The sequence below is a fragment of the Monomorium pharaonis genome, chromosome 11, assembly GCF_013373865.1.
Source record: "Monomorium pharaonis isolate MP-MQ-018 chromosome 11, ASM1337386v2, whole genome shotgun sequence".
Lineage (NCBI taxonomy): Eukaryota > Metazoa > Arthropoda > Insecta > Hymenoptera > Formicidae > Monomorium > Monomorium pharaonis.
In genome coordinates this window covers 8,170,722-8,186,898 of record NC_050477.1, presented here as the reverse complement: position 1 = coordinate 8,186,898, position 16,177 = coordinate 8,170,722, and the positions used below count along the sequence as shown (strand labels likewise).

Below are 16,177 nucleotides of genomic sequence, written 5' to 3'. Positions count from 1 at the left end.
ATTTCGCACGGCGTGTCCGTTGATAACACCACTGTCTTGCCATCCATTTATTTCTATTTATCAAGCCGATTTAATTATGAATTCGTTCGACCCCGTTTATTTAAACGGAGACGCGTGTGCGAATAAACGCACGTGTATAGCGCCGATGTCGATAATCCAACGGGTCGGCAAAGCCGCGAAAAATATTCCGCCAGCGTTTCCGGGATTCGCGCGGGTATTCGGGACAATTTCAGGATATCCGCGGGATTCCCAGCTATCCCTGCGCCTTCCCGGGGTTCCCGGCGTACGTGTTACGGAAGCAAACAGGTCGCTTAACAAGCCGGAAGAACAATAAAAATGCGTCACCTCATTAACCGCTCCCAATTAGTCGCGGGGCAGCGTCGCGCAGCGCTTAATGCAACATGTACCGGGTGTCCCGCAAAGTTGAGGCAGTATTATAAACATAGATTGTAAGTCTCCTTTCCTTTTATTTTTTTCCTTTTTATTTACTATTATCACAAGATTAATGACTTAATTCCTTTTATGTTGCGCGTTGCAGCGCACGTAATTTTTAAAATAATTATCATTTTTCTTTTAAATATTAAATTAATAATGCGAAAAGCATGAATATTTTTTAAGAGACGGAAAATATTGTTTCTCTTTGATTTGGGACATAAATAGAATACCATACTTGTTAAGATTGATGAACAGATTACACATTGTCGCCAAAATTATATCATGCCATTTTCCTCTTTCGGGCAGATGGTGTAAGATAGTATGATAATTTCAATAATTATATGGTGAAATATATTAAAGAAGGAAGTCGAATAGAATATAGAAGTTTATTATTTTGCAAAATGTATGAATCGAATTCTCTGCGATCCGAATCGCGTTGAGAGCCTTGAGTAAGATCTTTGAAACTGGCAGGAAAGCCAAATCCGACCTCGTCGAGACGGAAATCGCAGTGAAACGCGAATATCGCAGTTACGAGAATTACGCGTGAATTGTTCGGCTCGGTTTCGAGTGCGCTTCAGCACGCCATTCAAGCAAGATCGCCCGTTCATTGTCCGTCCGTTAATCCTCTTGCCGCACCCCTCTCCTCCTCTATCGAGATCACGTGATTGTAGATTTTTTGCGAATCATGTGGCAACAGCCGCGAAGTTTTAACAATCCATGTTTTTTCTCCCGTCAAATTCAGTTATTAGTTACTTCTGCTTATTTTGATATGCATCTATCAGTTTCCATACACGCTTTGTTTATTTATTTATTAAGCTGCTTTTCAATTACAGATTTTTGAATATTTTGAATATTGTCTATCTCTTTTATTTAGCGGAAACAGACTATCGTTTATTGTAATTTTGAAAGTTTAGTTTAAATTTTTTAAATTACGTACATATTGAATACAAGAGAAAAATGTTTTGTTATAAAATAAATAACTTGGTTAAAACGTATGAAACAAAATTATTTGGTTAGTATAAATATTTTTTATACAGAAGACAAATTTTTGATTAAATAAAATAAATGTTTGATTATATAAAAATTTTTGATTATATAAAATATATTCGGTTGCCATTTGAAAATGTCTCAATTAAATAACTTTTGCCGAAGGAATTAAATTTTTTTTCTAGAGGACACGAAAGAATTTTTCTTAAAAAATTTACTTTTAATTGGACAAAATGATGAAATTTGAAACGCAGTTTTATCGCTTTCTTTTTTTCTTTTTTCATCCACTTAATTTTTTTAACTTTATGTAATTAAAAAATTCTCTGATACGTTGATATATTTCTTATATTTTATTTTAATTATTAGTATTAAATACTATATATTTATTGATTATATTTTATATGAATCAAATATACATTTTAGATATAGAAAAGATTGATAAATAGACAATAATTAATATTTTAATGTTTATGAAGTTACACATACCAGTAAGTTCTTAATAGTAACGCAATTGCTATTCACAGGCGTACAGTATTAATTTAGCACCGAAAAATTGAGATAAAGGAGTAGCATTATCTCTGCGGATGGAAATACAGCCTTAACGTGTCCTCCTTCCTCCTTTTCCTCTCCCTTTCATCTCCTTCGTGCGTTCATTTCCTGCGGTTTGTGTAAATTAGGTTTGCTTGTTGCAACAGGGTGCATAGTAACGCAGTGCATTTTGTAGAGCGAGACTTCCTTCCACGGCTCGAAATAGTTTCGTGTATTTCTCAGACGAATGACCGGAATAATTATTTGCAAATTAAACATGTATGCAATTTCACTGCATTATTCGAGATATTTTGTTTTATTACTGTTTTTTTTTTATTTTGGCAGAAAAGTATGAACATTGTTTTAGTGTCTTTATTTTATTAATTTCGGAAATGCAATCTACATGTATGCAATTTATTAATGTATAATAAGTTATTGCATTATTTAAATTACATTTTGAGACTTTCAACTTTCAGATTAAATTTTTTAATCATTCCTTAGTGTTTTTAAATTTTAGAATAATATAAATGTCTCCATTTAAAAATTAAATATTCTTAGATACTTCAATTCAAATTTGAATTTTTAATAATTAATAATAGTAAATTTAATGTTTTAACTTGGATTTATAGATACATTCAGTTTTAATAATTTTAAATCGATTTTTCTTCCATACAATAACTTCTATGTAAAACTCCTCTATGCAATTTCTAAATATCTCGATGTGTCTAGTTAAAAATTAAATTAAATTTTTTTCTTCGATTTGAAAACTTATAATATTCGTTTTATATTAACAATTTAAAGATTTAATAATTCAAGAGACATATGAGAGATAGAGAATCTTAGATTTTAGCAAATGTGTCGTAATCGTTCTATTAAGGAAATGAATAAGAAAATGTAGTCGGGGGCTTTTGAAGTGGCCTGTAGACGTTAGCTTGCCCTCGCCAACCCCTTTAACGCCGGACATAAATATTAATAAGCGAGCGGTGAAATTCACGCTTATCGCGCTACCGTGAAGATTTACATGAGATAACACGACTTTCCTTTTGCGGCATGCGCGCAGGTGTGTCACCGTGTGTGTAAGTGTGTGCGTGTGTGCATGTGTGTGTTTCCAGCTTCAGAAAACATGTCAACATTTACATACAAGGCCGGATAAGCGAGTCACGGGGATCGTTTTGCAGCTACGCCGACTTCTATCGAGCTTGATATCTGCCGAGCTTTATTACGCCACCCTTGGAGAATAAATGATGAAGACAGACGAGGAGTTGGGGGTTACTAAATGGTGCCGTGGGAGTGACACGTTGGTTGGCAGTGGGCGATACTTTTCTTGCGAGCCAATATGATTTTTTTTTATAAAACAAAATAAAACAAGGTACTGTCCAATACCGTTTTTACCGTGGAAACATTTAATTTCCTATGTCTCAATTCTTAGAGAATTTCGCGCTTTTAGATCTCTACATTGCTGAACTTTAAATTCTTGGATTTATATAATAAAGATCAAATTTATATTATAATACGCAAATCCTTTGATTTTGAAATCTTTAGATTTTTGCAAGTTTGCGGGCTTGCGAAACTTGACAACTTTCCGTAAATCCCAGCATATTTGAATCTTATATAACTGGATATAAAGATAAAATACTTAAAATTTTTTTTACATATTCCACATATTTCACACAAAACATTTAGTTTCAAAAAATTTTTTAATTTTAAAAATTGCCGGATTTTAAGCATTTTTAAAAGAAATGAGACACGGATTTATAATATTTTTATAGGTCTGTAACAAACAATTTAAAAATTTAAAAGATATGATGGTTTTAAAAATTAAATGTCTAGATTATTTTTTAAAACATTTATATTTGAACATATACTTAATGCGTTAATAATTAATATATTACGTTAAACGAAAATCTCTTTTAATATATATGAACGCATGCGCGGTTTTGCATGTGGATGAGTGACAGCATTTATTCTCTGTATTATTCGAGTACCAAGTATTACATTATTTCAAACATTATCTATCAATAGACGCACCGCGTCAGGTGCTGGTTAATAATCTCGGCAGGTGAGCGCGGTTACCGGCTAAATTTTCGCTCGAACGGAAGTGGCACAATTAAGGGAGTTTTGTCTCGGAGGTTGGCCGGAGCCAAGTTCCGGAGTACCATTAGGTATATTAATGTGCTTCCCTAGTTCGGGTCGTTCCGGGGCCAAGCGCATTATACTCGCCCCGCGCTCATTTACAGCCGATGCAATCGGCCAAACAACGCCGGTTATTGCCGAGATTAAATGTAACTCAAAAAATTTTATTCCGGTAATATCCTCCTATTAGGTGCGGACGTTCGCGTTTCGTTCCTTCTTGCAGTTTCTACTTCATTTCTATTCGAGGTCCATTAGGTACTCTTTGCTTTGCGTTACACCCTCAGATTTCTAAATACGGACTTTAAATTGTATCAAATACTGAGCTGCACTCGCTGAAAGTTGTAATTTTTTCAACAAGTTGATCCCTACCTTCTCGTCGGATTTTTAATTCTTACGCTGGAAAAGTTACACTAGAAAAGTGAAGTATGATTAAATACTGCATTCTGCAAGAATTTTTTACTCACGTATCATATATGCTATTATATGTATTATGCATTATTAGCTCCATATTATGCAAAATTAAATTTCTTAAAGATATTAATAAGGAACATAAAATATATTCATAAATAGTACATAGTATTTTATTTGTGTGTAGGAATATTGGAAAATAATATAGGAATAAGATATAAGAAAATAATAGGAAAATCCTACATGACTCACTTTTACATCATTTTTGATATTTTTTGTGATTCCTTTTTGTTATTAAATATATAATAACTAAAAAATTTTTAAAATTTTTTATTCTCTCAATATTTAAAACATTTTTTTAGCAACAGAAAATTAGAACATTTTACAACAAAAACCACAATTATTAATTATTACTTCTTACTTTAATAATTATCATTATTCTTAAAATGTTCAATTTATTTTGTAAAAATTAAAAATTTAAATTTCTCTTAGTACATTTTTAGAAGTTACTTTTTTCCACTTGGAGTTTTGTCATATGTCACGCTTTCAGTGGAAAGAATCGATGTTGAGGTCGGGTCGAATCGATCCGGAACGAGGAAGAGTTCTTATTATTCTGCGTCCGTGGAATATAAATCTGCATAGGAACACGCTCTCGCACGCGTGTGCGTGTCGACACTCGGAAATTATACTTGCAAACGCCGTAGGAGCGTAATTAACGTCGCTGGCACGCACCATTATCCTGTCGTGGTATCCTGCCGGTATATTATCGTGCGTTTTAAAAATTGTCGCCTCCTTTATTAAGCACAATAGGCTGATATTTTTTCACTTCGACATTTAGGCGTTTCAAATGAACAATATGCACGAGACAGCTACTTTTATACATTTTATTTTTTTACGCGTATATTTTATTAAAGTCGCGTTTATATAAATAAAAACTCACTAATTAATTGAATATCAATATTATGATATAAGCAATTTATTATTAATTTATATTATACATATGAATTTTTTTATTAATATATAATAATATTATTAATATTATTAATATAATTAAAATAATTATATAATTAATATAATTAAAAATCAGAAATAGACTATCTGTTCGTAAAACTATAAAACTTTTTAGCATAAACAAATGAGTTACTATTTTAAGTAGTTTAGGTCAGATAATTGGAAATGAGAGATCTTAAATTACGTTTTACCAGAATAGAGTTATACTTTAAAATTGATTTAGAATAAACAAATTTTAAACAATATATTACATATATAATTTTACTGTAAACAGGTTTTCTTCTCTTATTAACTTCCTCGACTGTTAAAATTATGGCTTTGAACGGAGAACGCTTCTAATTTGTTGCAATTATGCAAAACTAAGGGTAGTGTTCGCGCGATCGAGAATTCGATAATATTATGTTAGAACAAGCAATATATCGCGCGTGTATGCGCGCATCTGAATGTGGTGCACGATAGCCCTTGGTGCACCGCAAACCGCGACGTAACTTGGTAAACCCCCATCCTCTCTCTCTCTCTCTCGTCCACGTGTTAAACATTGATTACTGACATGCGTATAGTTAATATACCAATGTAATTCACGTGAATGTTCGATGCTGTTATAGTTGCCACAGTGTTTGGAGTTAAAACAAACAATCGCGCTCTCTCTTTTAATTCCATCGTTATTTCTCAAACCAGTGGAAAAAAAAATTTTTTTTTAAATCAGAGTTGCTGTATTTTCGGAAGGGAGCGAGACGAGAGGGAAGACTATCCCTGAGTCAGCATAATTTATAAGTGGAGTCGTTTCCCAGATACAAAGACCACGTTTTTTTCCAGTAAAAAAAAGCATCCGATTTTATTTTACGTCGGTCGATTTTTCTTGTCGTCCCGCTGATATGGAAAATGTGAAAAATACGCAGACCATATTGATAGTAACACGCAGTCAGCGGCACATGTCTCGTTACGAGGAAACGATAGTCTGGATAGGAGAGTTGGAAACGAGATCTCCCAGGAAACGCTATTGTCTTGCGCTAAGGTCCCTTATAATCCTTGTTAATAAATCCTCTTGTTATACCTTACCATCCTTTGTTCTATTCGTCATAATGAATCCACGGACCGTATAATACACCGTGTACACTCGTGTAAAAAGAGAACACACCGAATATGGCAGAATATAGTGATGTTTAATAACTCGTAGTTTATTTTTCGCTACTTTACTATATGCGAATAGAACAAGTTTTACTACGGTAGCGTATATAGTCCAACGGGGTATCACCCATGCTCGCAAATCCCCGAAGGGCTATCGGGGCCGCGAAGGTAACGACCGAGCGAAAGAGTCGTCCCTGAAAAGGGGGAGGTCAGAGGAGGATGACGTGATCTCTGAAAGGGTGAATCGATCTTTCTGTCTCTCTCTCTCTCTCATTCTCTGCAGCGCACGAACGAGCCGAAGGGTGGTGGACAAAGGGCGGACTCGTCCGCACTGGAAGAGACAACAGGAATCGAGACGCGGGCGCGATTCGCGCGAATATCGCCGTAGTCTGTTTTCGAGCTGAGTTCAGCGCGAACGTGATTTTCGAGCACTCAAGCGAAGTGGAGAATGGTGTCCGCAGCACGTGCCTGCGGGCTAATCCGCCATCGTCGTTCCCGGCTGACTCCATTTCGCTGTACGTTCCGCCGGTTCCGGCGGTTTAGCCCGGGAACTGCCGCGTTCTTTTTATTCCGCCAAGTGTTTTACCTCTCCTCGGACTAATTCCGGATTGTACCGCCGTGACTGCGATTTCCGCAATATCGCCAAAATTTTTCACGCAATATTTAGCCTTCTACGCACATCCGTTCTGTAAAATGCGTTTCGAGCTAGATTCAATAATACACCGCGAATCATCTTCCAAAAAAAAAGAAAAAAAAACGATGAAAAACTAAAAATTTTTTGAAGTACCACTTTTCCCAAAAGAATATGAGATTCCTATCTCTTGAAATGAAAAAGGCAAAACGAGAACGAGAACTAAAGCAAAATATTGCTTCAAAAACCGTAAATTATTAAAAGATATGTTCCTGAAATTTATTAATTTATGTTATAAAAACCTTCAATTAATGACGAAAGCTATTCGCGCGTGAAAGATCTCCTTGCACAAATAAAAGCCCGCCGTCTGTGGAGTAACCGCGCGGTACGCTGAACGCCCGAATGCGCGCGAAACGCTCGCGGCGGAAGCGGGTCTCGTCGTGCGAGCGACGCGCTTAATCAAGCGCGAATACTAAATCAGCGTTGGGAAAATTCTCCGTGGTCGGGCCGTGGTCCGATCTGGTTGATTTGAAGCGGCACGGCGCGGCACGGCGCGGCATGGCGCGATCCATTCAGAGCACTCGTTCATTGTACGCGCTCGGTAACCTCCGTCTGCCAGCACGGTACACAAGAGAGCACCGCACAAACAGGGCTGTCCGCTCCCGCCGCCGCCGGTGAAACACCGAAGAGCATATTTGTGGAGCAGTCGAGCGGGCTCTATCCACATTTCAGCATCGTTAGCGTTCAATTACACGATTATCGAGTGCCTCGGACCGTCCGCGCGCGATCGTCGGGCCGCGGGTGTGCCCTCTTCTCAAGGGTAGGGTACACTAGGGAGATATCATCCCGATACCGAGTCACCTAATTTCCTGATACTGGGTTATTACCATGGAGTGTATTGAGAAATCTCCTGCTCCCCGTTCGATTGACCTCGGTCGAACGGAACGGAGTGTCGATCGGACGGAGAAACAATTAAGAACTGACTGACAAAGCGAATATGCTGATTTTCAAATGGTATGCTCGAGCAAAGGGTGTGATAAGAGAACGCACGTCGGAAACAGATATCGTCCTGTGTCATTGGATACCTAGTTATATCAAGGGTAATATCAAAATGTAGTGGCGGTCAACGGACTGTTAGAGCTTTTATTGAAATTCTTGAAGGGGACCCTGAAAAGAATTCCTTTCCCTCCCGGACCCGAGTTATCCGGAACGTCGCACCTACGGAATGGGCTCGGTGTGTTCGGCGTTGCGTAATTTGGTGTACTGCAAAAACAAGCGGAATTTCGCAGAAGTGAATAAGCAGGTGAATAATGCGTATTCGCGAATCCCAAAAAGAAATTATAATTATTATAAATAGATTACCAATTCTCTAATGCCAACTTCGTAATAATCTTGCGATGCGCCCATTCTTTCCATTAGCGATCCAGTATTTTAAGCTTAAAGTAAATTATATAAATACATTAACAATATCCACTTGTGTTATATTAAATATATATAATTCTATATTTTTTAAATATATATTTTATATTTACGCACATAAATATGTATATAAATACACACATACACAAATGAAATGTGTAATTTAACACAAATAAAATGTGTAATTTGTTCAACAAAATTTTTATTAAATTATTAGATTAAACATATTTCATCCTTAGGTAGAAAAGAGATTAACTCAATTATGGCAAATGAATATTGAATAAGGAACTAAAATAGTTGGGAAAAATTTAATTTAGAAAGCAGTTTTTGCGGTTCAGTTCAGATTCCTATTTCCGATCCTGTCGCTTTGATCTCACTCTTGTGTCTGTCGTTCCTTGCCAAGATTTTTCTCGGCTGCTCTTTTGTCCGATAACGGTTACGATAACGAGACAATGCTTTCTTTAAAATATGAGGTTCAAGGGACAACGTGTAATTGACTTCAGAAGAGTAATGAAAACAGCGCCACGCTATATATTGAATTAAAAAGATTAAATTGCAGCTAAAGTTAAATTTTGAATAATATTATGATGTATTTTGAGTTATATTATGGTATATTTTGAATTACATATTATGAAATGCATTTGCACAATTATCTTCTCATTCTGCGCATCTTCATACACTACATTACACTAGATTAATAATACATTTGCGTTATATTACTGCAATTTACTTTAATAATTACGCACCCGTAAGACTTTCATACATCGATTACATGCTACTATCGCGATTTTATGTAACCCTTCGTTAATTGTATAGCATCAATTCGTCAGAAATGTGATTTTACGCAACGATTATTGTCGTTATCGTCATCATCATTGCTGCTGTCATTATCATCCTTACAATATCATTCCATGAACGGATCGAAGATCACCATGTCACGGCCAGACGATGCGCGTCATGCGAAATTGAATATCGATTAATCGCTCTCAAGATTCGCTAATGTTGCGCCGGAAGTTAATTAAGCTGTGGTAATTGCGATCTCTCTTGAGCGATACTCACCCGGCTTTCCACGAGTTATATCGCCTTAACGCTATCGAATTGCATCATTAATTTCTCACATTATCATAAAATTAAGACTGATATTCATTATTGTTATTATATAAATTTATTTAGAAAAAGCTATTTTTTTGTTTCTTTCTGGGACTAAATAAGTCCCATTATCTGTTACATCGGATATATTTAAATTGACTAGATTTTGTGACTATAACTCCTTGTTCCTACAGATTCTCAAATACTTAAACGTAAGCTCACTCATGTTATCACAAAGTTATAAGAATTGTGCAAAGGATTAGTGTAGCTGTTACGTATGCGATAATTTCCCAATTTTATCAAGATTTTATTTTATTCAGAATAAAGAAAATTGCACAATGATCTCGATCTCGTCTATCCCTATTGAGTTTTCCCAGCCTTTTTTTTCTCCGGCTTTCTTTTCGACTTCCGCCATTGTTCTTCGCGGCCGGCGTCGCGGCACCTTTCATCGACGCCCTTTTGTTCGCTCACCAATAACGCTACGATAACGAGTCAATCGTATCATGGAGAATCGAAAGGTGTCAGCTTGGGAATTGCATTGTCGGGAGAATCAAAGAATCGATAGTCAGGTAAACCGCTTTCCCTCCTTTTCTTCTCTCGTGGTGCACGCATTGTAAACAATTTACTCAATTTCATGTGATTAATTGTCCAAGTTTAAGGCTCAACGGTTAATTCATGGGAGCCTCTGAATTTGTGTATAATGAAGTACGATTAGGCGCAAGATTGTCTAATTCACTGTTTAAAATATTTAAAAAAATCGATCTTATATTAAATCTTGAAAATTCAATTAATGTCTTCTAATATATTTTTAATCAATCGTCATCTTATACGTCCTTTATTTTTTTCTGCGGGATGAAAAAGAAGACTAATTTCGGATATTAAATACAGAGATTTGAAATTAATATATATTTAGAATTAATCCTGCAAACAGGAATTTTATTTGAATATCAAACGTAGCACGTATAACGTTCGCGTAAAGAAAAATATTTATTTAAATAAATTCGTACATATGAAAACGTATAGGTACAAATACAAACATGAGCGTGCGTCCGTTTTCTGCGTTTATCATCTCGTGGAGGAATATTCAGTTGGCCACAAATATGCTTTCTGTTGTCAACTGGCGAAATAGCACGAATAGTGTGAATAACGGTAATCATTTTGACAGGAGAAATTAGTGAACGAGAGAGAAAAAGAGAGAGGTAAAAGATATAGAGAAAGATATAGTGAAAGATATAGAGTTCGCAAATGGCTACCATAAAAGCGTGCTAATGGTTTAACGTTTATTCGTAAAAATACTGCATGCTTTATCGGCATACATTTCCTTTTACCTTCATTCGACCTTCTCTTTTCGTTGCACGTGGATCACACTTTGTAAATAATTTCTGTAATAAACGTAATTTGCGGACATGCACCACTGGTAATTGTTGCGAAGGCGCATCGCATTAATAACTGTAATAATGATAATAATAATAGCAGCGTCCGAGCGCAGAATTTGTAATTGTAGAGCTGTTAATATATTAATTTTTTTAAAAAATAATAATAACTAAATAATAATAAATAATAAAACTTTGAAAAATTATACTTATATGGAATACTGGCACGCTAATATCAACAAGTTAATATTACAAAAAAAGAAAACATGCATATATCATTTCGAGTAAAGTAATAGAATATAAATACTAAATTTATTTTATAAATAACTGTGTTTATTGTAATCCGCCGACATTAAATAATAAGCCGTAGATTTTAACAAAATTACGGGTTATTTTAGCTGAAAAAAGCAAAAACGTGTTATTTGAAAAAAAGCGTAATTAAAATAAGAAATGAGACAATTATTTTGTTTCCTAATGATATTTTTTACTACGTTTTTTAATTATCACCAATAATAATAATTTAGGCTCTCGTTGATTTTACGTTGTTACGGTAAAATTTAATTTTATTCAAATTAATTCTCGTATTCATATTTTGATTTTACATTATTGCTGATTCATTCGTGATTTTTCATTATCTTGTATGTATGTTTAAACACATTCGAACAATTGCCGTTGGCATGTAATATTTGCTAAATTTGTCAAACAGTAAACGATTTGATAAAAATGGAACAGAAGCAAATGTCGGTACGTGATCGACGAAAAGTCGTCAGCCGACAACGAACGAATAACTGAATAAATAAAAAAGAAAGAGCAGAATGTCAAACTATAGGCATTTTAAATAACAAAGGGTCGGTGCCCGACATCCTAATTGCGGCGCCATTTTTTTTCGATACATGCGGCCATTTAGGGACGCTATCCTTTTTATTCTGCAGCACGCGTGTTTCGGACGTGCCTCCGCTTTTCGATTTTCGTGCGTGATCGATTTTCGGCCATTCTGCCAACTATTTTTCCAATGTGACGCGCTGTGACGCGTTGTGAAAACGTTCAGCGACGAACACCGTTCACGCAATTCACAATCATGGTTCCAGTGGAAACGGAAAAAGTTCACGATTATTCTTCGATATGATTTCGATACGATTTAATTTTTTTTTAAATTATATTTCTTTATAATTCACGTACAAATAAATAAGAAAATAAAATTAGTATTTGCGCACAAGTAATTAGCAATATTGTTCAACACACATGTAGTATAAAATATAAAAATTAGTTGTGAAAAAATCCTTTACGATAATCAACTTTTTCTTATATATGGCTTGCATAAGTAAATTATACATAAGTAAATAATAGAGAACTAAAAACGCGTTATAACATTTCCGTATTTATTTAGACAACGGAGTTTACTTCCGTTGCCGAGCGTTTTTATCATTGGCTAATTAACTTTCAGTATTCACGCCGATGAATACAGAATGAGAGCGACAACAGTGTTTGTTACCTGAAAGCTTGTATTTACCTTTTGTTTGTTTTCCCTGTGAGCTTTTCTGCCGCTTAACATCGCGTTATCAGACGGAAGGATTACCTTGTAATATATTTGGGCGTTTAAAAGCAAGGAGGACAGAGATAAATCGACAAAATACGGTGCACAGAATGAGAAACCATAATAAAATGCGGCAAAAGAAATCGCTAAAAACGCGTGCATTTTAATTTATGTATTTCTCTCTTTCTTTCTTCTTTCTTTTTTTCGAAATATCCAACGTTTGAATGCCTAGATAAATTAATCGTAAAATTCATTGATACAATATTTTTGGATTTAAAACATTCGCGCATTAAAAAAAGTGACGAATCTGTGTATTGCCTTATTGACGACACGATCGAAGTAATTGGCAATCTCCCGTTAAAACGTAACCCTTTTATCAAATGTTTCGTAGCGGAAAGTTTCACCGTTTCGTCCTTTTTGCCACGAGAAATCGCACGTTTAAACTGCAGCTAATGGAGCATTTATTGACCGAAACGCTCCTCGTAGGACGAATTCGATTAAAGTTCGACGCGATTCGATTACCAGGAGATTCGTTTTGTCGGCTCTCTGCTGGCACCGCGTTTGAAAATCTTTGGAATCTTCGTCGGAAAACCTCGGAAAGTCACGCGGATATATTCATGCGATCGTAGAAATGTAATTTATGACGCTTGTGGCGCGTATAAAATCGATTACCGCAAAAACGCTAAAGATTGTACAAGTTTTTTTTTTGTAAAACAGTACATTTTCTACAATAAGGTGGGTAAGTAACAGGAATGTTATCGGAAGACTAACATTTTCTATCTTACTAGGATTTCAACGAGTTTTTTTTTACAAGAAATAATGCTTTACAAAAAAAATCGTTATATGTATGTGCATGTAAAAGAATTTAGGACATTCTCAAAAATTATTGTTATATATACGAAACAAACTTATTTCTTCATTTAAATTCTTACTTTATTTCAATGATAGGAAAGTGAGAAAAATCCGTATTATTTTCTTATTCATTTTGTTACACGTTATATAACATAATAATAAGACACATTGAACCACGAAACTGAAATTTATATCATGCAATTTAATAGCAAACGTTATTTAGTTCTCTTTTGGAGAACCTGCAGTTCAAATTACACGCTCTGGTAATCGTCAATCAATTTGCCATTCGTGCCCAATCACCGCAATATAGATTGCGAAATAACATTGGAATATTTGGGCCGACGCGAATTTGTGAATGTTTTTCACGCTCGCATTTCACCTTTTATATTTCATGGAAGATCGTTACTAAACAATATTATATCAATTTAATTGTCACTTTGCGCATTGATATAAAATCATAAAGTTAAGTACTCCTGTGTTTTCCATTATATATGATGATATAATTGTTTTAAAATAATTAAATAAAGTAATTAAATAATTTCTACAAATAAATTCATTAGAGTTTTTTCATTAGGAAAATAGAAGTAAAATAAAATATAATATAATGAAAACACTATCTTATACAATCAATGATAATAACAATAATATTTATTTTCGACTGTTTGTCTAATATAAATTACTTTTATTATATGTTTCAGGGACTACTACTATGACAGGTGAATATCTCAAACTTTACTCCAGTATACAGGTATTACAATATTAATTTATGCTAATGCGAGATGTGCCACGCAATGATTGATACAGACCGAAAGTACAGACTGCAATTTAGCAGTACTTGACATATTAACAAATAGCACAAAATTTGTGCTTCAGCTTTCATGTCGTGCGTTTCTTTTCGCAGTTTTTTTTTTCGAAACTTTCTGTTTTTTTTTGCTGTTCCAATTTTCAATAAAAAGCTTGAGATTTTTCTCATTAGCAGTTTACATTTCTTTGTCTTTCTGATCTCCTTAACACGTGCTTGGCTAATTCACGCGAATCAACAATAAGCAGCGCCCGGACGTATGCATTTCGCGCGAGTTGCACGTCCAAAGCCCGCTGTCGCGCGGGTGTAAACGCATTCGAACAAAGTAAGGGAAGAGGAACAAACGCCCCGCGCTACGTACCTCGAACCAGTGTATAGCGTGGTGGCGGCCGTCGCAAAAAAAAAAAAGAGAAGAGAGTTTACCGGGCACGGCGGAATGCGTCCCGTGGTGCATTCATATTTTGCCCTTTTTAATCGCGGGCGTTTCAGACGCGGAACGGTGCGGGCTTTTATTGCAGCGTCCACATGGCACGATGCGACACGGCCGGCGCGCTTCGCTCCGCTCGGCTCGGCTCGGCCGTACTGCTGCGTCGCGTCGTGTCGCATCGCGTCTCCATCGCGTTCACCATGCCGGTCACGGAGACGCCTCTGAATAGTCACAATTAAAACGAAAGCGAAGACGCGACGCGATGCCGCGCGTTGACGTTCGCGAAGTTTTGCATCTCTTTTTCTCTTCAAATTCCGCTTGTTGTCTTTTTCAACCCTCAACGGAGATTAAGTGGGATAAACGCAATGGTTGTTGATGCGCGTGCCTCACTTTGCATCGAGAGACGAAGCGGGATCTCGTTGGTGCATTTTGCAGAGTCATTCTTTTATTATTGCTCATTTGAGCTGCGCTATGTCAATGGAAGAGAAAGCGAAGGCAAAGCCGGTTTATTGTAATTTTCTAGAGAAATATCCAGAATGGCGCACATGGTTATAATAATAGAAGGGAATTTGACGGCACGGATGAGAAGAGAATTCATAATTCGAAATCTCGAATCTATCACGAGGATTCGCGAGTGATGCACCGTACGCATGGGACAATTCGATTAACACGTGGATACAACACACCTATAATGTCCATACCTGGTGGATATTGGATTAATTAGAGATGCCTGTCCCTCGAGATTTATCATCAAGCGACATCACACACAATGAATTATTAGAATCAAAATTCGTACGGCTCGTTTCCGGCTTTTTTAAAAGTTAAAAGTTTTAATTTTTACATTTTAATTTTAATTAATAATGTGTAATTAATATTTAATTAATAATGTATAAAATTAATGGTTTTATTAAATTTGTTCAAAGCCAATTTGAAATATAGCCATTTTTATTAAATAATCAAATATATTTTTAAAGAGTTTCTTTTTTTAGCTCTGTATAATATATTTTATTTTGGATATTAAATTATATTATATTTTATTATATCTCATTATAATTTATACCACAAAATGTTTTAAACAATTATTAAAAAATGTTATCTACGATTATATCGTATACAAAAAATGTTATAAGAAATAATTAACATCTTACAACACCGATATATCTTGCGTTTCTGCACGATATATCGTTCATTACAAGTAATTATTATTACCAAAGGCGTGCCACCGTGGATTGGCTCGTAATTTGAACAAATGCAAAGTGTCATTCGGTCGAATGTGCACAAAAAGCTGCCGCTGGGCTAAATTAATAATTACTATTTACGGTTATATGAGCGTAATGAATAATTATGGATTATCGACTGAGAATAACAATTTGCGACTCATTGCGCACAAATGAGGTTAATTTCGTTGCGGTGGAATGTA

The 16,177-nt window shown here is 35.3% G+C and overlaps 1 protein-coding gene across 3 annotated transcripts in view; it reads left to right on the top strand.

Moving 5' to 3' along the window:
• Window positions 1–16,177, top strand: part of LOC105840029 — a 172,609-nt gene that overhangs the window by 137,069 nt on the left and 19,363 nt on the right. For all 3 annotated transcript variants that reach the window (XM_036294057.1, XM_036294056.1, XM_036294058.1), the window contains one exon: window positions 14,227–14,244. In XM_036294057.1, coding sequence (XP_036149950.1) covers window positions 14,227–14,244 — 18 coding nt within the window. The remainder of the gene's footprint in view (window positions 1–14,226; window positions 14,245–16,177) is intronic.